The 23810-nt window shown below is 43.0% G+C and overlaps 1 protein-coding gene across 10 annotated transcripts in view; it reads right to left on the minus strand.

The window, feature by feature from the left end:
• Window positions 1-23810, minus strand: part of NUP214 (nucleoporin 214) — a 112539-nt gene that overhangs the window by 25058 nt on the left and 63671 nt on the right. For 8 of the 10 annotated variants that reach the window (XR_012424243.1, XR_006692799.3, XR_006692798.3 and 5 more), the window contains exons 25-30: window positions 23249-23324; window positions 21156-21234; window positions 17521-17605; window positions 14292-14353; window positions 10581-12380; window positions 7781-7851 (exon numbers count right to left, since the gene is read on the minus strand). Coding sequence is in view for 6 of the 10 variants with exons in the window: in XM_074016243.1 (XP_073872344.1) it covers window positions 7781-7851; window positions 10581-12380; window positions 14292-14353; window positions 17521-17605; window positions 21156-21234; window positions 23249-23324 (2173 nt within the window). In the remaining 4 variants the exon portion in view is untranslated. Of the gene's footprint in view, window positions 1-1739; window positions 2484-7780; window positions 7852-10580; window positions 12381-14291; window positions 14354-17520; window positions 17606-21155; window positions 21235-23248; window positions 23325-23810 lie in introns of those variants that run through there. The other 2 variants (XM_074016244.1, XM_065529987.2) reach the window with 1 other exon arrangement.

Here is a 23810-nt window from a genome sequence, read left to right on the forward strand (position 1 = left end):
TATTTTTTTTGTATTTTTTATTAGAGACGGGGTTTCACCATGGTCTTGATCTCCTGACCTTGTGATCTGCCCGCCTCGGCCTCCCAAAGTGCTGGGATTACAGGCGTGAGCCACCGGGCCCGGCCTGAGTCCCAGATTTAAGAAGACTGAGCTCACCTCTGGTTAGCCCAACATTGTCTCCGCTTAGGTTTTAGGTTATTGGTCTATAAGTACCTGAGGTGGAAGCCAGGAGGAAGTATCACCTTTCAAACAATAGTTACAGAAAACAGGAGAATGTAAGACCCTGTTAGTTCTTTCTACTTTTTAGTGCTGCCTTTAGTTCCTTTTTCTTTGCAAAAGTTGGGGAGGATTGGCGGGGGAGAGCTGGAGGATATGTATGCTGAATTATTGTTGCACTTATAAGTCTTTCAGATCCCAATCTGAGTTTTTAATCTGATTGACTGAAGCCAGGTGTGGTGGCTCACGCCTGTAATCCCAGCACTTTGGGAGGCCGAGGTGGGCGGATCACCTGAGGTCAGGAGTTTGGGACCAGCCTGGTCAACATGGTGAAACTCCAACTCTACTAAAAATACAAACATTAGCCAGGTGTGACAGTGACCACCTGTAGTCACAGCTACTACTTGAGAGGCTGAGGTGGGAGAACTGATTGAACCCGGGAGGCAGAGGTTGCAGTGAGTTGAGACTGCGCTACTGCACTCCAGCCTGGGCGGCAGAACAAGATTCCATCGCTAAATAAATAAATAAATTTGACTGACTGTGACAGGGTTCTCACTTTGTCACCCAGGCTGGAGTGCAGTGATGCGAACACAGCTCACTGCAGCAGCCTTGACCTCCCGGGCTCAAGTGATCCTCCCACCTCAGCCTCCTTAGTAGCCGGGACTACAGGCATGCACTGCCACGCCCAGCTAACTTGTGGGTCTTTTATTTTGTAGAGATGAGAGTTTTGCCATGTTAGTCTCAACACTCCTGAGCTCAAGCTATCTGCCCACCCCGGCCTCCCAAAGTGCTAGGATCACAGGTGTGCACCACTGCACCCAGCCTTAGCATATGGTTTTCAAAGTTTATCTATATGTAGCATGAACGAGAACTTCATTCATTCATTCATTCATTCGTTCGTTTGCTTGAGACGGAGTCTCTCTGTTGCCCAGGCTGGAGTGCAGTGGCATGATCTCGGCTCATTGCACCCTCCGCCTCCTAGGTTCAAGCGATTCTCCTGCCTCAGCCTCCCGAGTAGCTGGGACTACCAGCGCACATCACCATGCCCACTAATTTTTGTTTTTGGTAGAGACAGGGTTTCACCATGTTGGCCAGGATGGTCTCCATCTCTTGACCTCATGATCCACCTGCCTCAGCCTCCCAAAGTGCTGGGATTACAGGCGTGAGCCACTATGCCTGGACAAGAACTTCACTTCTTTTTATGGCTGAACAATACTCCACTGACTGTATATACCACATTTTGTTTATCCGTTCATCTGCTGTTTGACACTTGGGTTGTTTCCACCTTTTGGCTACTGTGAATAATGCTGCAATGAACACTGATGTACAAGTATTTGTTCGAGTCCCTTTTTTTCAATTGCTTTGGGCATTCTACCCCAGTGTAGAACTGCTGGGTCATATGCTAGAAGTATTACATTTAGCTTTTTGAGAAACCACCAAACTATAGTAGCTGCACAATTCTGCATTCTCACCAGCAATGTATGAGGGTTCTAATGTCTCCATATTCTTGCTAACACTGGTTATTTTTATTTTTCACTTTTTAAATGATAGCCATCCTAGTGGATGTGAAGTGGTATCTTAACTAATTGTGGTTTTGATTTTCATTTCCCTCATTAGTTTAATGCTATTTGATCACCTTTTCATGTAATTACCGGTCATTTATTTTGCTTGCCCCCATCACTGCCAACAGCTCCTTCTCTAGCCAGTACATTTTCTCAGTCTTTGGCAAGGCCTCTCTACTACCTGCTCAAACCCAGACCTGGCATCTGCCCCTAGCAGCAGCTGTGCCACAGTGCTCACACCTATGATGGGCTCCACTCTCTGGAAATCAGTTCGACAAGGCTTTCTGCCACTCTTCAATAGTCCAATTATGACAGATTTTCCAAAGATGATCACAGCATTACTTCTAGTCCCATATGCTCTTCTAGAGCAAGAGGTGGCCTCTATATCTCCTCTTGAACCTGGATGGGAATTTGTGAGTGCCCTGATGAAGAGGATGCAACCTAAGTGATGTTCTGTGACTTCTGAGGATAGGTCATAAAAGGTTATACAGCTTCAGCATGGCTCTTCCGCTTTCTTGGAATGTTCGTCCTTGGAACCTAGCCACCATGTTGTGAGGGAGCCCAGACTACACAGGCCAAATGTAGGTGTTCAGCTAACAGCTCCAGTTAAGGTCTGAGCCAACAGCCAAGCCAACCACTGACAGAGTGAGCCTTCAGATGACTCCCGCCTCAAGTCTTCCCTTCTTCCAGCTGAGACCACAGATACTGTGAAGACAAGCCATCCCCACTAAGTACATCCGAAGTTATGACCCACAGAATCCAAGACTATAATAAATAAGTAGCTGTTGTAGGCTACTAGGTTTTGAGGCAATTTGTTATACAGTAGTAAATAATTCCAATACTGCCAGAGTGTGATTTCTACATTATCTGATTTTTTCTTGGTGTTATTATGGCAGTGAAGGTTTTCTATATCCTTTTACATCCTAGCCAGAATCTGTCTAGCATCTTTAGAGTTTTCTGAGGATACTTCTGCTACCTGAAAGTTCATTCATTTCCACAATGCCTATCATGTGCCAGACACAGTCTTAAGCATTGGAGATGCAGCAATAAATAGAAACAATAAGGCCCCTGCCATCATAGAAAAAAACCTTGATTTCAATCTTTGGCCCTTCCAATTGCAAACATAATTTCTGTGGAGGAAGAATATGGAGTGGAAGGGGAAGTAACAATATGGAGTTTATCACAGTGATGTTTTCTATTTCTTTGGTTCAACATTGTGCTTGTCAGTTATACATGTAGCTGAAATCTGCTCATTTTCCTAGCTGGATAATATTCTACTATGGGACCAGGTATGGTGTCTTATGCCTGTTATCTCATCAGCACTTTGGGAGGTCCAGGTGGGAGGATCACTTGGGCCAGGAGTTCCAGACCAGCCTAGGTAACATGGTGAGACCCCTTCTCTACAACAAATTGAAAAAATTAGTTGGGCGTGGTGGTGCATCTGTGGACCTAGTTATTCTGGAGACTGAAATAGGAAGACTGCTTGAGCCCAGGAGATCAAGGCTGCAATTACCTGTGACTGTGCCACTGCACTCCACCCTGGGTGACAGAACGAGATCCTGTCTCAAAAAAAAAAAGAAAAGAGGGCTGGGTATAGTGTCTCATGTCTGTAATCTCAGCACTTTGGGAGGCTGAGGCAGGCAGACTGCTTAAGCCCAGGAGTTCAAGACCAGCCTTGGCAACATGTGAAACCCCGTCTCTACAAAAAAATAGAAAAAATTAGCCAGGCACAGTGCGTGCACCTGTAGTCTCAGGTACGTGGGTAGCTAAGGCAGGAGAACCACTTGAGCCTGGGAGGCGAGGGTTGCAGTGAGTAGAGAGATCACATCATTGCACTCCAGCCTTGATGACAGGAGTAAAACCCTGTCTCAAAAAAATAAAAAAATAAAAAAAAATTCTATTGTGGAATAATATAAATTTACTTACCCATATGAATGTTGATAAACATTTGGGCTGCTTCTAGTTGTAAGCTATTATAACAATGTTGCTATGAATACACTTGTATACTGATACATATGTGCACAACTTTCTTTAAAGAACAAATTTAGGCTCACACCTGTAATCCTAGCACTTCGGGAAGTCCAGGTGGGCAGACCACCTGAGGTCAGGAGTTCAAGGTCAGCCTGGTCAACATGGCGAAACCCCGTCTCCACTAAAAATAAAAAAATTAGCTGGGCGTGGTGGTGGGTGCCTGTAATCCCAGCTACTCAGGAGGCTGAGGCAAGAGAATTGCTTGAATCTGGCAGGCAGAGGTTGCCGTGAGCCAAGACCATGCCACCGCACTCCAGCCTAGGCAATAGAATAAGACTCTGTCTCAAAAAAACAAAAACAAAAAACAAAAAAACAAATCTAGGCCAGTTATAGGAGCAGTACATTTTATTTCATTTCTCTGTGGCATTTGGCTGTATAAATATACCACAATTTATTTATCCATTCTTTAGCTCATAAGCATTTGGACTGTTTCCTGTGTTTAGCTATTAAGAATATTCTGCTGTGAACATTCTTACCCATATCTTTTGGTGAACAAAGGCACTCATTTCTGTTGGTTACATATTCAGGGTAGATTTGCTGGGCCAAGAGGGATTTTGTATCTAGTTTTGATACTGCCAAATGGTTTTCCAAAGTGGTTAATATGAATTTACACTCTCACTAGCAATATATGAGTTCCCAGTTGCTCTTCTTCCTTACCAATACTTGGTACTGTCAGCCTTTTAATTTAATTTGGGTATAGTTGTCTTTCTTTTTGAACTATAGGAAATCTTTACATATTCTGAATATAATTACACTGTTGGTTACATAGGCTACAATTTTCCTATTTAATGGCTTGTTTTACCCTAAAATTAAGAAGGCCATAATTTTAGTGAGGTCAAATTTTCCTTCTTTCCAGATAATATCTCTTAGAATTTCTTTTGTTTTCTGAGATGGAGTCTCGCTCTGTCACCCAGGCTGGAGTCAGTCTGCTAGATGTAAATTCTTTTAGTACTGGCTTATCTGAAAAAAAGTCTTGATTTCTCTTCATTCTTTAGATATTTTTTGCTGGATTTAGAAATGCTAGGTGGCCAATTCTGGCTTTCATGGTTATTGCTGAAAAGTCTGCTGTCAGTCTACCTATGGCTTCCTAGAAAGATAATCTGTCTTTTTTCTCCAGTTGCTGTTAATATTTTATCTTTGGTGTTCTGCAGTATCACTAGGACAGGTCTCAGAATCAGCTTATGCATTCCCGTTTGGCACTTGTTGGGCTTCTGAATCTGTGGGTTACTATTATCAAATAGTTTCGGAAGTTTCTTTCTCTCTTCTCCTTCTGGGATTCTGATTAAATGTATGTTGCATTTTTTCCCACAGGATTTTTTCTCTTTTGTGTCTTTCATTTTGCTTTCTGTGATGCATTCCAGATAACTCACCTTAACCTACCTTCTAGTTAGGTGAGCAAACTACAGCTCGGGGGCCAAATTCAGCCCTTGGGTCAGCAAACTACAGCTCAGGGGCCAAATCCAGCTCACTGCCTGTTTTTGTAAACAAAGCTTTACTGAACACAATCAAGCTCATTCATTTACATATTGTCTATGGCTGCTTTTGCACTACAATGGCAGCATTGAGTGCTTCTGACAGAGGCTATCCATAGCCCTCAAAGCTGGAAACATTGACTACCACATTCTGTTCTAGTGCGCCACTACTCCTTTCAGAAGGTCTAATCTGCTCCAAATAGAGCCACTGAGTTTAAACGTGAGTTTAATCATTACATTTTCCTAGAAATTCTATTTGGTTCTTCTTCAAATCTGCTATGACACTTCTTATGATTTTCTATTCCTTACTGGTATTTTCAAGTTTGTCTTTGATTTCTTCTAAACTCTGTAAGCCCCAGCTGCTTGATAGTTTAGGTAGTCTGTGCAAAGGTAATTTCTGATGCTTATTCTGGCTCTTGCTCATAGTTCCTGGTTTCCTTGTGTCTCATTTAGGGACAGAAATTACTTGTAAGAGTAATTCGAAGGCTAGGTAAAGTTCCTCTCCTTCAGGGTGGGCCTGCGCTGCCTCTGCCAGACACCTGGAGGCAGCATCACCATGGAACCGTATCAGTCTAGTCACGGGCTGAGACCTGTCAACGTGGAGTCCCAGCTGATTGTGGGAGGGTCTCTTTTAGACTCCCCACTTTGTGCATATCTTAGTTGGTGATTTTTGTCCCTTCACCTTAGGGGTTATTAAATAGAAAATTCACATTTTCTCAGGTTAGTAAATGCTGTCAGGGCACAACTGACTTGTGGGCTCCACTTTACTTCTCTAGGTTCCCATTTTCCTTTTGGCTTGGTAAAATACCTTGTTAGTTTATTGGTGCTTTTAAAAATGGGGTTTTTATGTTTTATCTAGCATTTTTTAGCAGTTTTCAGTAGGGAACGTGGTTCCCCTGAATGACTTAGTCCTCTACTACCAGAAACTAGAAATCAGAAGTTCTACTTCTCTCTTAAGAAAGATCACGGACTAGGGCAGAGCCTATCTTCAAAGGAAAACAGAGATGATAAAGAAAATTTCTTTCTGAAGATGCATATTATGCCTACCACTTTATTAACTCCTTGACTAATACAAATTCTACCTTCAGAAAGTCACAATCCTTTCTGATAAATCAGGGTATCTTTCTTCATAAGGGCTCCTTAGGAGGTTACTATCATCTAAATGATCTCAATGTAGCTGGTGTCTGATGTAACAGTTAATTTAACCTCTCTGGGCCTTCAGTGTCCTCATCTCTTAAATGGCAATAATCTCACCTATCTTATGGAGGTGCTGTGATGCTTACATGAATTAGTTTGTATAAAAGACTTAAAATTATGCCTGGCACATAGATAACTGCTAGCTACATAACATCAAATAGCTCAGTTCACCAAAAGGAGTCTCCGGGCTACATATAGCTTAGCAGAGGGGACATATATGTTGCCAAACCTTCTTCCTCTTTTTTCTTTTTAAACAACCACTTAAAAATATAAAAACTGGCCCGGCACAGTGGCTCACGCCTGTAATCCCAGCACTTTGGGAGGCCAAGGCGGGTAGATCACCCTGAGCTCAGGAGTTAAGAGACCAGACCAGCCTGGGCAACATGGGAAAACCCTGTATCAACCAAAAATACAAAAAGAAAAAAAAAAAATAGCTGGGTGTGGTGGCACAAGCCTGTAGTCCCAGCTACTTGGGAGACTGAGGTGGGAGGATGACTTGAGCCTGGGAGGTGGAGGCTGCAGTCAGCCAAGACTGCACCATTGTCCTCCAGCCTGGGCAACAGAGTTAGACCCTGCCTCCAAGAAAAAAAAAAAAAAAAAAATACACACACACACACACATATACACATATAGACATACACATACACACAAACGCCATTCTTAAAGAAGTTAAACAATGAACCCCAAAAAAGCCAAATGGTATATTTAGCCCTCAGACTGTAGTTTGTCAACCCTTGGCCTAACATGCAGGGGACTGACAGAAATCATGCAATGTGGCCAGGCGTGTCAGTTCACGCCTGTAATCCCCTTGCATGAGGATCGCTTGAGGCCAGGAGTTTGAGACCAGCCTGGCCAACATAGTGAGACTGTGTCTCTACAAAAATAAAAAATTAGCTGGGTGTTATGGCTCATGCATATAATCCTAGCTACTGGGGATGCTGAGGCAGGAGGATTGCTTGAGCCCAGGAGTTTATGGCTAGAGTGAGCTGTGAATGTGCCACTGTACTACAGCCTGGGCAACAGAGCAAGATCCTGTATCTAAAAAAAAAAGGAATCAGGCAATGTGCTTTCAAAATACTTTCCCAGAAGACTGTGGAAGGAGGATCAAAATTCTAGTGATCCTCTTTAATCAGAGGCTGAGACTCCTGCATCTCCAAGGCAGTTGAAGGGAGTACAGCTTAAGAACCACACATGGCTATTTGCTGGATTTAGATATACAACATGAACTGATTATATAACAGTGAAGAAAACTGAATGGGTTTGATACATGTTGACATGAATGAAGACAAATGCATATTTTACCTGGCCAAAGACTGTTCCACCAGTACTGGCTGCTTGACCAAACACAGAACCAGTATTACTAGACCCAAAACCTGTAAAATACAAAGAAAACAAAAATTCAATTTGGATTGGATGAGTCTTTTAAAACATTAAAGTTTTTTTTTTCTTTTGAGGCAGTCTCGCTCTGTCGCCAGGCCGGAGTGCAATGGTGCGATCTTGGCTCGCTGCAACTTCCGCGTCCCGGGTTCAAGCGATTCTTCTGCCTCAGCCTCCTGAGTAGCTGGGACTACAGGTGTGCACCACCATGCCCAGCTAATTTTTGTATTTTTAGTAGAGACGGGGTTTCTCCATGTTGGCCAGGATGGTCTTGATCGCTTGACCTCATGATCTACCCGTAGCCTTGGCCTCCCAAAGTGCTGGGGTTACAGGTGTGAGCCACCACACCCAGCCTAAGTTTGTTTCTTTTTTTTTTTTTTGAGACAGAGTCTGGCTCTGCCGCCCAGGCTGGAGTGCAGTGGCCAGATCTCAGCTCACTGCAAGCTCTGCCTCCCGGGTTCACGCCATTCTCCTGCCTCAGCCTCCCGAGTAGTTGGGACTACAGGCGCCCGCCACCGCGCCCGGCTAGTTTTTTGTATTTTTTAGCAGAGACGGGGTTTCACCGTGTTAGCCAGTATGGTCTCGATCTCCTGACCTCGTGATCCGCCCGTCTCGGCCTCCCAAAGTGCTGGGATTACAGGCTTGAGCCACCGCGCCCGGCCGTTTGTTTCTTTTTAAATGACATTCAGGTGTGCTAAGATAGCCCATAATAAATTAACTTATGAATAAAATGTTTCCCCATCTAGTCTGGAGAAAATTCTGAGCAAATACTTTAAAGACTGTTTTTCATTGCTAACATTTTAAAGTAGTGTAAGTTCTAAAGCCCTGGGGAATGAATCCTCTCCAACCAAACTCCAAGTGGATGGGGGCTAAGGAAAGCTTATGCTCAGACTTTCAGTGACCAGAAAGTCTTTCTAATGACTGACTTAATATTATGAATATTTCTACTCCTCGGTTTCTTCTGAATCTCAAATACCACATTCTTTCAGGGTAGCTTATCTTTCTTCCAGATGGCATAACATGGTTGAAGTGCTGAGCTGAACAGGGCCTGGGAAGATGAGGCAGAACTATTCAACAAAAGAGCTCCAGACAAGGAGTGAGAAGGCAGGAGTTTTATTGTCATTTTTTTTTTTTTTTTTTTTTTTTTGGAGACAGAGTCTTGCTCTATTGCCCAGGCTGGAGTGCAGTGGCGCCGATCTCGGTTCACTGCAACCTCCACCTCCCAGGTTCAAGCGATTCTCCTGCCTCAGCCTCCCAAGTAGCTGGGACTACAGGCACCTGCCACCACGCCCAGCTAATTTTGTATTTTTAGTAGAGAAGGGGCTTCTCCATGTTGGTCAGGCTGGTCTCAAACTCCTGACCTCAAGTGATCCCCCTGCCTCAGCCTCCCAAAGTACTGGGATTACAGGCGTGAGCCACCATGCCCGGCCTCTATTCTTATTTCTGTCACTGATCGGGTAGGTGAGCTTGGACAAGACTCAATTCCTCAACTAGGGCTGAAGTAGACAGCTCAGATACCTTTCCACACAGATACTAAATGAAAGAAGATTCCTCCTTGGGTTCTGAATTTGTTGAAATAGTATGACCATGCCTGTGCATGAGGTCTTCTCAAGTTCTGACTGCAGAGCAAATGGAGCAGTAGTGATACAGACTGTGTTACACGTCCTTCTCTCTTTTAAGACTCACAGGGCCTTCTCCTTGCCCATTTTCTGGATGAAGTCAGCACATTTCCCATCATTCAGCGGCCCTCTGGCCTCTTCACAGGGCATTGGGTGGGTCTCAAAACTGTGTCTGTCTTTTCAACACCATGTCCTTATAGCTGAATTTAGGAGGAGTGTAACAAACATTTGTTGAAGAAAGGAAAATGTTTCCTTTCTAATAAATTATGTGCCGTTTTCAAGTTATCATCGAATAATGAATTAGCAGTTACTAGTAATCTTGCCCACAACGAAATCATTGATCCTTGCTTTTCTCCTAGAGTCTACTGCTGAAGAATTACCGTTCACAAGATAACTATCAGAAAGCAAATCTTAGGACAGATTTTCAAATTGCCTTGCTTATTGATAACTTTTAGAAGTAAAAGCAGCTGCTAAAATGGAAAATGCAATAGTGAAGAATTAGGTTTCACTGTCAAAAACAATAAACTGTAGTTTTTACAAAAGTCACAACATTGAAAATAGAAAAAAACCCAAATCAAATGTCAGTGACTGCGATTACAGCAAGAAAGATGGTGTCGGAGGGGACAGAAAACACTGGCAGGGTGGTGGACTATGATGACACTTGGACTCTCCTGCTGGTTCCACCGGCACTATCCTATCTGACATTAGAGCAGTCTCCTTGAGGCTTGACAGCTTTGGGTATAATGATCTCTAAAGTACCTTCCAAATTTGAAATTTCCTATTTATTGGTCATTAAATTACTTGCCAGGACCTCAACTAAAGATGCTTGTTTTTTCCCCCATGAAACTGGCACTCTGGTGGCTTGCAGAGTGGACAATTTGCTAAGAAGCAAAACTGGAGCTGCATTAAGCTGTAATGGATCCAGCCAATTAGGCCAAACAAGTTCCTGAGACCACATGTGCTCCAAACTGTCTTCTTTAACCTACAGATTATTTTTGGGTTTCAAGTCTCCCCTTTCTTTTAATTACAAAAGTAATAGGGGTCTGTTGCTAATGTTTCAAACAGCAGAGAGGGAAACAAAGTAAAAAGCTTCCACAAATTCTTACCTGAAGCTTGACAAAAGCTGAACCCAGAGGATGCCGCTGTTGTGGTGGCAGCTGAGGTACCACCAAATACAGAGCCTCCCTGTCCAAAGCCAGGACTCTGCCCAAAAGCAGGAGGGTTGCTTTGGCCAAACAGCCCCCCTCCTGTGTTGGCAGAAGACTGTCCAAATGAGAAGGAACTGGAGCTACTGGTACTTGAGGCGGCACCAAAGACACTTCCACTGGTGGATGTGGGGGTGGAGGAAGCAGGCTGACCGAAGGCAGGCACGGAAGTGAACCCAGGCTGACTGAAGGAAAAACCACTTGCAGCACTGCTCGCTGACTGCCCAAAGACTGAGGCCTGCCCAAAGGCTGTCTGTCCAAAGACCCCTGGGGCTGTGGTGCCAAAAGCTGGGCTGCTAAACCCTGAGCTGCTGACCTGTGGTGTGGCAGCTGCTGTGCTGGCTGTGCTACCAGTCTGCTGCCCAAACAGGCTTGGTGCAGTGCTGGCTGCCACCTGCCCAAACACGGGTGTGGCAGAGGGGGCAGTGGCTGTGTTGTTGGTGAGCTGGCTGAAAGCTGAGCTAGAACTGGCAGCAGGGGGCTGAGCAAAGACTGATGAGCCAGAAGTGACGGTACCAAATGCTGCTGCCTCTGCAGATGGGCTGGGAGCAACAATGGATGTGGTGCTGGGGGCTGTGGGGGCGCTTGATGTTTCGACGGCCACAGGGCCTGCACTTGAGATAGCAGCTGCTGTGACAGCAGTCTGCCCAGGCACAGAAAAGGAGGAAGCAGGTGGTACTGCCTCCGTCCTGACATCAGGGACCCCGGTGGTGGCTGGGGTAGCCTCTGCAGAGAGTGCTACAAGACCAGTACTAGATGCTGCAGTGCCAGAGTTGCTGACGGCAGGCTGGGCAAGAACAGGTTCTTTTTTAACAGAGTCAGGAGTTTGCAGAGGAGCCTGGGGAAGCTGGGCTGACTGCTGTTCCTCTAGAAGTGAGGTTGCTGATGCTGAGGCCTCACTGTCGCCTGGCTTCTCAGGCAAAGCTGATGAAGTGGCCTCTTCTGTGCTTCTGCCAGAGGACATAGGCAGGGAGGAAGTAGTTGCGGAACTCAGGAGGCTACCGAATGACAATGTGGGGAATGATGTTGGAAGGGGAGTGGCAGCTGTAGTTGGCGGTGGGGCAGATGGGGGCACTGTGCTATTGGTCTGTTGGCTTCCAAATGAAAAACTAGTCTTGCCACCACTTAGAGATGTCCCACCAAAACTGATGACCCCAGAGGATCCTGCACTGGTGACTGGCAGACTGCCAAAAACGCCAGTTGAGGAAGTGCTGGTGGCTGCTGGTGGTGCTACTGTGGTGGCGGTTGCAGAGGAGGTCACAGGGGGTTCCGTGTGCTTCCCTAACACTGAGGGGGCAGTAAAATTAAACCCTGAGGGCACGCCTGACGTCTTGGTTGGCTGGGTACTAGTTAGGCTTGTGGATGAAGCCTTATTGGTTGGCTTTGTAGAATCATCTGCTTGGCCAACCCGCAGTCCTGAAAAACTTCCCAGAGTCTCTCCAGCCAAAGAACTTGGAAACAGAAGCTCTCCCAACTTGGACGGTGGGGTTTCCAGCTTACTAGAGGTGGTGGAAAGAGCAGTTCCAGAAGGTGCCACAGGTCTGCTGCTAGATGCGGCAGGTTCTCCTGGGGTGGTGTTTGATGCGGATGTGATTCCTGAGGGAGGTGAGCTTTCAGGAATGGCCTCATAAGAAGGTTTGCTGCCCCCACCAAATGAGAATGCGTCCGGCTGGCTTGACTCTTTAGTGGAGGGTGTTGCCCCTAGCAAGAAAAAGAAATTAGAAAATGGGTTGGATTTAGCAAAGATGACCCATTACATTTCCACTGATTGTATTTCTAAGCCAAAGTTTCTCTCCTCCCTGTACAGAGTCAGGGTGCCTTGTTCTCACAGCAGCTTTCTCTAAGGAGGTGGAATGTGTGCTTCTCCACACAAACATCAGCTCTGAGTTGCCTCTTCACCTCTGGTGAAGAGGAAAAAATATCTTTTTACGACCATTAAATCACAACAAATACAACATATCTAGAATATGTGAAATTAACATATTATCCCAAAGAGAAATAAAAAGGCCTCTTCTCTTAATTTACCCTAGCTGTGTGCTTTCCTTAATAACATCCTCGGCACAGCACTAGCCTGTGGACCTCCTGATAGACCAGGACTTGATTTGAAATGGAAGTTCTTCCTTCATTTTTACGGGTAAATAAAGTGTCAGTCCATAGAAAATAATTTTTATGTACAATTAATGGCTACTTATTAGTGCTCTACTAAGTCAGCTATTTGACAGAGGCAGTACAGTCTGGTGGTCAAGGACATGGGCTCTGGAGCTACGCACTCTGCCACTTGCTGGTTGTGTGAATCTGGAAAGGTTGCTTTACCTCTCTGAGCCTCAATTCTCCCATTTGGAAAATCCAGATCATTACAGTACCTACCCTCAGAGAGCTGTTACAAAGATTGCATGAAATATGGGTAAAGCACCCATAAGGCCTGGTCAAACAACAGTGGTTAATAAATAAAAGAGTAATGATGCTGGGTGTGGTGGCTCACACCTGTAATCCCAGCACTTTGGGAGGTCAAGGCAGGTGGATCACAAGGTCAGGAGTTCGAGACCAGCCTGATCAACATGGTGAAACCCTGTCTCTACTAAAAATACAAAAATTAGCCACGTGTGGTGGCGGGCACCTGTAATCCCAGCTACTCGGGAGGCTGAGGCAGGAGAATAGCTGGAACCTGGGAGGTGGAGGTGGCAGTGAACTGTGATCACGGCATTACACTCCAGCCTGGATGACAAGAGTGAAACTCCATCTCAAAATACATAAATAAAATAAAAGACTTAATTATAAATGGATAACTGAAAGGCACTTAACAAATAGATCTGGTTTCTTTACAGGTCTTCAAATTCTTTTAAATGTTAAAAACATGCTACTGATGGAATTTTTTTTTTTTTTTTTTTGGGACAGAGTTTCACTCTTGTTGCCCAGACTGGAGTGTAATGGCACAATCTTGGCTCACTGCAACCTCGCCTCTCTCAAGTGATTCTCCTGTCTCAGCCTCCTGAGTAGCTGGGATTATAGGTATGCGCCACCACGGCCAGCTAATGTATTTTTAGTAGAGATGGGGTTTCTCCATGTTGGTCAGGCTGGTCTTGAACTCCTGACCTCAGGTGATCCGCTCGCCTCGGTCTCCCCAAATGTTGGGGTTACAGGCGTGAGCCACCGTGCCCAGCCTACTGACGGATTTTTAACAACATGCATGGAATCAGTGCATTTGCTGGTATGTTATCAAGGAAAAAAAGGAGTTTGGTCTTTCATTTCTACAGTCTATCTATTACTATGTCTATCTTGCCCTACAGAATCACCCTATAAATTGATGAAATTTTACATTACAGATAAAAAAATGGAGAAATTTTATTTCACATATTAGCATTTAAATGTTAAAGCACAGCCCTGATTTTCCAGAAGCAAATCCTTTCCTTGTCCTTAATTATAAAAATAGAAATCGTTCACATCAGTTTCTTGAATTAAGCATATTTCTAATGCACATTATCAACACTGAACTTATTGCAGATACTGTAAGTCAGTCTCAGGAACAAGTCAAATACTAACATCTGGGCAAAAATAACCTGTGCTTGTTTAGAGAAAACACACGAGCAATGCTACTGAACACACAGTCTGTACCTTGTGCAGCAGTGAAATTAGAAGACGGTGTTGGTGCGATTATCCCAAAATTAAAGCCAGTCCTAACAAGTAGAAAAAGAGGAATTAAAAAGGAACAAACCAAGGCACAATATTACCCTCTTAATAGTCCATTTTATCATTCATTCATGCAAACCGCCCTCGGGAATTTACAATCTAGAAGATAAACGACAACAGAGTCAAAGCACCTATCTTAGAAGCAGTAAGGCGACTCTATGATCTCTAAGCAGAGAGAAGCAGTTTGTGGGTGAGATACGATACGGATAGCAGTTGAGAGCCCGTTGGGGGATGGCTGGGCTTTCTGTAGCAGAAGTTTGTGTGGGGACTTCTTGCAAGATGAGCAAAGCTGCAGCAGTACAGAAACATGACAAATGTGCATGTGGGAATAGTGGCCGGAGCAGATGGTCTGTTAAGTGAGAGGACAGAAGGAAGGTCTGGCGACACAAAAGCACTTAGACTAGGAAGAGCCTCTCAGAACCCCTCCAAAACCAACAAGCATGTCAGAGAGTCCCACACTGCTAGGGAAAACAATGGATACAATGAAACAGAAGCCCTATCTCAGTCATTTTGACAGAACTGAGTTTTAGGGCTAGGAAAATCTGGTTCAAAAACTTTCTGACTCCTTTCACCATCTCCTCTCTCCTTCTGTACGTTTTCTTTACACTGTAAGTGAAGACACCATAGCTAAGGAAGAACATCCCACGCCAGTGTGAATCAGAACAGATTATTCACTGTGATAAAATCTCAGGCCAGGCATAGTGGCTCACATCTGTAATCCCAGCATTTTGAGAGGCTGAGGCAGGTGAATCCTTTGAGCCCAGGAATTTGAGACCAGCCTGGGCAACATAGTGAAACCCTGTTTCTCCAAAAAAAACCAAAAAAAACCCCAAAACCAAACAAAAACAACAAAAACCCCCAAAAACTAAAACCCAAAAATTAAAAAAAAAAAAAAATCAGCCAGCTGTGGTCCCAGTAGTCCCAGTTATCAGGGGGGCTAATCAATCCTGGAGGCGGAGGTTATAGTGAGCCACGATTGTGCCACTGTACTTTTTTTTTTGGGGCGGGGGACAGAATCTTGCTCTGTCACACACACACACACACTCTTCAAATCGCAGATTTTAAACTAGCTTTAAAATGTCAGAGACCAAGCACATCAAATATACTAAATAATGTATTAACTTAGACACTTTTGCCCATCATATTAAAAATAAAACAAAACACAACATTTCTTTGTGAAGAAATTTTATCTAACAGTGTCAAGCCATTGATTCAACGACCCTACCTTTTCTGGGTTATTTTAAAAATGGGAAGAGGGCCAGGCGCAGTGGCTCACGCCTACAATCCCAGCACTTTGGGAGGCTGAGACGGGTGGATCACTTGAGGCCAGGAGTTCAAGACCAGTCTGGCCAACATGAAAAAACCCCATCTCTATTAAAACACAAAAATTAGCTGGGCGTGGTGGTACACACCTGTAATCCCAGCTACTTGGGAGGGTGGGGCAAGAGAATCACTTGAACCCGGGAGGTGAAGACTACAGTGAGCCAAGATCTAACCACTGTGCTCCAACCAGGGTGATGGAGTAAGACTGCCTCAAAATCAAAAAAAGAAAAAAAGAAAAAAAAAAAAGAAAGAAGAATATCATTTCATGGAAGTAAATGCTGATTATTAGCCATCTGTAAAGGATGTAATAATTCTTGGCATTGACCTACTCTTTAAAATTTGCTTCAAATTACCTTTGGGAAATATAAAACATAATGATTTATAATAAAGAAAAAAATATACATATTAGTTTCCCCCTCAAATAATATTCTAATACCCTCTTTTCTCCTTAGGCTGAAGGACACCCAATATATTAAAATCAGGAAAAAGAGACTGGTTAACATGATCCCAGTTACAAAAGCATAAACTGAAGAACTTAAGAGGCTTTTCTAATGGAACTGAATGCACAATACTTCAATGGCAGAAAATCCTTTTGACACATTTTGATCTCAGTTCCACAGAGTCTAACCCCATCACTGCAGGGAAGAGAATGCTTCAGCAGCTCACCCAGGTTTCAACATGAGTGCTCGTAGTACAGAGAACAGGCACCTTGACAACGGCTCATCTTGAAATGAGGTTTAGAAGATTCTTTCATTTTTTAAAAACAATTCAACTTTACAAGTATAGCCATCGTTGTTTTTTTAAAATTAGAAATGGAAACAGATTCCTCCACATCTATATAAAATCTCAAATTTCAAATGCCTATTATCTATTATCTTTCATTACATTCTCTAAGAAGTTCAGTGTGTGTGTGTGTGTGTGTGTATATATATATATATATATTTTGAGACGGAGTCTCGCTCTGTCACCCAGGCTGGAGTGCAGTGGCGCGATCTCGGCTCACTGCAAGCTCCGCCTCCCGGGTTCACCATTCTTCTGCCTCAGCCTTCCCAGTAGCTGGGACTATAGCCCAGCTAATTTTTTGTATTTTTAGTAGAGACAGGGTTTCACCGTGTTAGCCAGGATGGTCTCCATCTGCTGACCTTGTGATCCTCCTGCCTCTGCCTCCCAAAGTGCTGGGATTACAGGCGTGAGTCACCGTGGTTTTTTTTTGTTTTTTTTGAAGATGGGGTTTCACTCTGTTGTAACCTCGAACTCCTGGGCTCGAGGGATCCTCCCACCTCAGCCTCCCAAGTGGCTGGGACTATAGGAGTGAACCACCGCACCTGGTTAATTTTTCAATTTTTTTGTAGAGATGAGGTCTCGCATTTTGCCCAGGTCAGTCTCCAATTTCTGGCCTCAAGCAATTCCCCCACCTTGGCCTCCCAAAGCACTAGGATTATAGGCATGAGCCACCATGTTTGTCCAGCAAAGCCAATTTGAATGTCACATCTAGTCCCCAAAATGGTGTCAGAATGGAAACACCTCAGTGTGACAAACTAAATGAACTACAGAATTTAGCAGACTCACTACCCAAAGAAAATGAGGCTTAGGCTAAAAAACAAAACAGATACACAAATATGTAACAAATATGTATTAACTTGAATTGCAAAGGGAAAACTGATTTACATGAGAACATTAAGCTACTGCCACTACCATCAGATGTATTACTGCTGTGGTAAGAACTCTGGGTTCATACACATTTAATAAGTATATAAATATATCTACAATTGTAAGATTTGGGGAAGCTAATTGTTAGTAATCTGCCATAAAACTTAAGTTCATTACTGACCCTGATGAAGAAAATGAGAAGGGCTTGCTGAACTGCCCAGAAGCGGATGGAGTCGAAGTCACAGCTGTTTCTATCTTGGCTGTCCCTGAAATTATGGAGGAAAAAAAAAAAAAAAGAATATTACAAAAAGACAGAAGCACTGTTCCAGGGTATAATTCCCTGTAGCTCAGCCTGTGTGGTGCTGCTTAGCACTGCATGTGCCTTCTGTGACACGTCAGTGGCCATGGGGAGTGAGCACATTGCCTCACTTGTGCTCGAGGTCTCTGAAATTGCTCTGTGGCTCTGTCAATATTAATTCCAGTCTAAGGCGTGCCATCCTCTCATTTACGGAAAATATATCAAGATAATTCCAGTACAGTTTAAATGTACAGTTTTAAAAGTACATTCTTATATATTTCAATGGTAGGAGAAAATGCTTATAATGTGAGGCTAACCCCCCTCCCCACAAAAGTAAATAAAACTATATATAATGTAGCTTTATAATTATTTGAAATTAATCTATGCTGAAGGATAAAAGTCCAAAAGAGAAATAGGTTCATAAGCTAAATATTTGTGAGTAGTGACTTTAAGGCTGTTTACTTCTATATACATTTCTGCATTTTCCATAGATTTTGTTGGTATTTAGCAAATAATTGTGCTCTTTTTTTAAAATTATAGATGTAAGACATGATTGCTATAATATAGAGACATGCAAGAAGGTTAAAAGTGCAATCCATCATTCTACCCATGTTCAATTTCACTCTAACTACTTACTTAGAGTTTGGGGACAATCTTCAGTCTTTTCCCTGCTGCTCTACTTTATTTATTTATTTATTTAGAGACAGAATCTCGCTCTGTTTCCCAGCCTGGAGTGCAGTGGCGCAATCTTGGCTCACTGCAATCTCCGCCTCCCAGGTTCAAGCGATTCTCCTGCCTCAGCCTCCCAAGCAGCTGGAACTATAGGCATGCACCACCATGCCCAGCTAATTTTTGTACTTTTTTTTTTTTTTTTTTTAGTAGAGACAGGGTTTCATCATGTTGACCAGGCTGGTCTCGAATTCCTGACCTCAGGTGATCCGCCCGTCTTGGCCTCCCAAAGTGCTAGGATTACAGGCATGAGCTACCACGCCCAGCCTTGCTCCACTTTAAAAGGGGGAAAGGGGAGAGGAAAACTGTATTTAAAAAGCCCAAATCAAATGAAACTAAACCAAACAACAAGAAAAAAAAAATCCTTCTAAAATAAACAAACACAGGGTAGAGAGTAGTACAAATATTTTTAAAACTACTGGTATATGATGTAAAGTGTATGGGATGAAAAATCACAATCTAAATCATCAGAGTACTAGTTAAATTTAATAGGGTGTAACTACACAGTGAGGTTGTGGACAGCTCTTAAAATGAGTAAGGTGGATCTGTATCATACCTGGAGAGACAAAGACATTTATTGTAAGAGGGGGCAGAGAAGGGGAAATAAGTTACAAAATCAATATATATAGGATATGTAGTACATAGGATATTTTTCTTTAAAAAACAATGAAGTAACCTCAAGAGATATATATGAAATCATGATCTCTGGAATACAGAATCTATAGGGCAGCTTTCACACTCTACATTATATATCTCTACACCATAGACTTTTTCTGGACATGTAATAGTTTTACAACCAGAAAAACAATGAAGGCATTTCCATTATTAATTAATAAGAGAACTGTTCTCTAGAGGTTTTAGAAATGATCTTTTTCAAAAAGAAACTTTTTGCAAAATCTTAAATAGCACCTTTCAGGGAAGTTTTCCTACCAAAAGAAAAAAGTTCTTTTCTAAACCTTGATTACCTGGCAAGTGAAAACAGAAGTGAACACCTCATAATGACAGAGAGGACTTCATGATCAGCATTGAATGGTGAATCTTGGATATTTCTTGCAAGTCACACTACTTGCCTAGACATGCATAAAGCAAAGTTCCTTAGGTTTCTTGGATTCTAACTCCAAGAGTGACAAAAACCTCTCCAATGAAGCCGTTGAAAAAAGAGTATATGATCTTTCAAAACTTTTTTGTAAAATATTCAAGTCTTTGACAATTCCACTATAAAATTTTCCTTTTAACATAAAGCTTTAGGCCCCAGTCGAGAAGTGCTAGATACCTCCTTCTCATGTGAGGCGTACATGATACTAACTGTGGTTCCATATCAATCCGAATTCTAGAATACAACTCTGGCTTATGCAATAATGGCTTTCTTCTGCAAGGAATAGCTACTAAAGGTAAACCCAGTATCCAATCACAAAGTTTGGGATTACAGAGAAAGTCAGAATGATTGTATGACTGAGATAATGAGAGGCAGACTGCTAATGTATGAAGTTCAATTTCTTTTTTTTTTTTTTTCTTTTTTTTTTGAGACGGAGTCTCGCTCTGTCGCCCGGGCTGGAGTGCAGTGGCCGGATCTCAGCTCACTGCAAGCTCCGCCTCCCGGGTTCACGCCATTCTCCTGCCTCAGCCTCCTGAGTAGCTGGGACTACAGGCGCCCGCCACCTCGCCCGGCTAGTTTTTTGTATTTTTTTTAGTAGAGAGGGGGTTTCACCGTGTTAGCCAGGATGGTCTCGATCTCCTGACCTCATGATCCGCCCGTCTCGGCCTCCCAAAGTGCTGGGATTACAGGCTTGAGCCAACGCGCCCGGCCAATTTTTTGTATTTTTTAGTAGAGACGGGGTTTCACCGTGTTAGCCAGGATGGTCTCGATCTCCTGACCTCGGGATCCACCCGTCTCGGCCTCCCAAAGTGCTGGGATTACAGGCTTGAGCCACCGCGCCCGGCCTGAAGTTCAATTTCTAACAGAATTTGCTTGAAGGCCCACTTAAGAGCATGACTGAAACAAACGCCAGAATCCATCCAGAGTGTTGTAAAAATTCAGTACTGCAGACAGCACAAGACCCTTGCAGCAGGAGGTAATACATACCAAATTAAGTAGCCTATAATAAAGGAGCCAACAAAAGGGGACACTGAGGAAGACCCACATTCTGCATCAAGTTGGTTTGGGCAATGACACTTGGACAAAGTGTCTGGTCAAAACACTCATGGTTACTGTGAAAACCAAATTAAGAATAATTATGTTTGAGTGAGTGTAGGAGAAGTTATGTGAAGCCATAAAATCTCATAATAGGGACTCATTATATACACTGAGATCTTACAAATCTGTTTTACTTTCTCTACCTTACAGGTTTTTGAATTGGCACTGTGGACCAACAGAATTTTTAATTCCTTTGAGTGGAAGAAATAGTGTTTAGCATTTTGATCCATTCCGCTCTCAACTGTGATCATCCAGCAAGGAAGAAAAAGATAATACTATTGCTCCATTTTAGGAAAAGAATTTAAAGGGAGGTTTTTCTCCTATTGCTCTATCATCTTTCAAACTAACTTCAAAATTCCAGAAGTCTACGTAGCCACTGAAGGGCATACTAATTTTCTAGAAATTCTTCATTAGCTGAATGAAGCCTTTCAAATATGATCTCTTGTCTATAGTCATACTACCCTAAATGCTCCCAATCTCATCAAATGTGACTCCTGTTTCCTATGGCAACTGTTTCAGTGATCTAGAACAATAACCCCTATTGTGAAGTGCTTCTTTCACCTTTATTTTCAAGAAAACAAAAATGTAAACTGACCTGAAGCTTTGTCACCAGATGATAACTGACCGGATACTGGTGTAGGCCCAGATGGCTTAAGGGAATTTATTAGAGACCCCTATAACAGAATACAAGCAAAATGTTTATGTTAAACCACTAACCATCCTTTGTAACAAAGAAATATGCAAAATGTAAACATAAAAATGTAATTTAAAATAAGCAAGCACACTTTTAGTTAAATTACCAAAAAGAAAAAGAAAGGAAACAAAAAAAAAGGTCTCAATTTAAGTTAACCATGTGTAAGATCATATTAAAGGATGAAAACAGGCTGGGCGTGGTGGCTCATGCTTGTAATCCCAGCACTTTAGGAAGCCAAGGCGGGCAGATCACAAGGTCAGGAGATCGAGACCATCCTGGCTAACATGGTGAAACCCCGTCTCTACTAAAAATACAAAAAATTAGCCAGGCGTGGTGGCAGGCGCCTGTAGTCCCAGCTACTCAGGAGGCTGAGGCAGGAGAATGGCATGAACCCGGGAGGCGGAGCTTGCAGTGAGCCGAGATCATGCCACTGCACTCCAGCCTGGGTGACAGAGCGAGCCTCCGTCTCTAAATAAATAAATAAATAAATACATAAATAAAGGATGAAAACAGAAATACTCTGCAAGCTCCAAGAAGGCAGTCACACTGGCCTAGTTCACGGCTATCTTCCCAGTGCCTAGCACAGTGCTTAGCACATCAAAAGCACTTGAATATTAGGTAGACAAATTAACGAAGGAGTAAATGAATAAAATTGTTCTAGCTCTCAAAGCATGTACAATAAGGTTAAAAGCAAAACTGTATGACTTATCCATCTCCAATGTTCCTTCACTCATCATGATTTATGCCTTATCATGTGTTTTCCATGGTGAACACAAATACCTCCAGAAGAAAGATCAAATGCTAAATGCTTAAATGCCATTTTAAGTTATGGTAAACTAAGGAACAGAGGCAAGTTTGAGAACTTACAATAGGCAAGCTCTGATATCCAGTCTCAAATTCTGATCCCTAACACAAACTACTCATAATCAGAGACAGACGTAAGAGTAGCAGGGAAACCAGAATTTCCTAGGAAGAGTTTCAGCACTAGCCTGACTGACCTTCTAACCATCCCCTATCACTTTTTTTCTGGATTGTTTAACTGTTTGCAATATCACCTATTTTTCTAAGGGACAATGTTTATCAGGCAAAAGCTTCAAGCTAGACAAGCTAGACATAATATCACTAAAAATATGTAAACTCTGACAAACAGGGATTGCAGGAGAAAACCAGATAACCTACACCCCAGACACTGGTACTATAAACTGAGTAATGAAACAAGCAATGGACAGGAGGAAGTCAGAAGTCTTGGGACCCAGCTCTGGTTCCACCATTTACTAATCATGAGAGTTTGCGTTAGTCACTCAATCCTAGTCTGTGTCACCAGTGAGATATATCTAAACACCTATCCTCCCACTGTACATGGTTGTTGTATGGATTTACTGAGATAATGTGAAAGTAAACTGCAAAGCAAAATACCTCATATAAAAATGTATGGTATTAGAATTATGACCCCAAACTACTAGGTGCAGAATGTTAAATGGCCTATGAAGACAATATCAGGTTCTGACTGACCTATTCTGATTAACAGCCAGGTTAAGACTGGCATAAATTGTAGGGAAAGGATTATGGGCCTTTATCAGACTTATAGTTCATTTAAACAAAGTCAAGACTTAAAAACAGTACGGTCTTCACTTACAAAGGCAGATGCAGCATGAATGTTAAAAGTAAAACTCAGGCTGAGTACGGTGGCTCACACCTGTAATCCCAGCACTTTGGGAGGCCGAGGCAGATGGATCACCTGAAGTCAGGAGTTAGAGACTAGCCTGGCCAACGTGGTGAAACCCCTCTCTACCAAAAATACAAAAATTGGCTGGGCGTGGTGGTGGGTGCCTGTAATCCCAGCTACTCAGAAGGCTGAGCCACTAGAATCACTTAAGCCAGGGAGGCAGAGGTTGTGGTGAGCCAAGATCACACCACCGCACTCCAGCCTGGGCGACAGAGCGAGACTGTCTCAAAAAAAAAAAAAAAAAAAGAGGTAAAAATCAGTAAGTTACCTGCTTGGCTTGGTTAGCAGCCACTGGGGTCAACACTGGGTGAGGTGTTTTGGCTGTGGAGTAGGGCACTGAAGAACTGAAAAACACACAAAGCATATACTCAGAGAAAGGCATGACTAGGTAAAAATCACATTCATTCTCAAGCCAACCTTCTGTCCAATATACGATACCAGTTTTGGGTAGGATACAGCTGTGTGGGACCCCAATCCAACTGATTTGACATTTTTTTGAAGAATAAATTTCAAAAATGAACTTTGGGTTTTTAGCATGAAAGGCAAAACAGTGGCCTTAAAACTTATTTCCTTTCTGCAATTCTAAGAAAAAAATTAGTAACCATTCAGAACTAGATCTTTTTGTTATCCAGAGTATAAGCCCTCCTCCTCCCTGGCCCTTCCCCGTACTGTAGACCACATGAGGAATTCCTGATTCTCTAACCCAAGCCGGCTCTATGGGAAGCATTCTCACTGCCACCTATGCATCCAATTCGCTGCTACCCCAAAGGTGCTATCTAAAGAGATCTTAGCTTCTCACAGCAGCTATCCCCAGGGCTCACCAGGTCAGC

The sequence above is a fragment of the Macaca fascicularis genome, chromosome 15 (assembly GCF_037993035.2).
Source record: "Macaca fascicularis isolate 582-1 chromosome 15, T2T-MFA8v1.1".
Classification (NCBI taxonomy): Eukaryota; Metazoa; Chordata; class Mammalia; order Primates; family Cercopithecidae; genus Macaca; species Macaca fascicularis.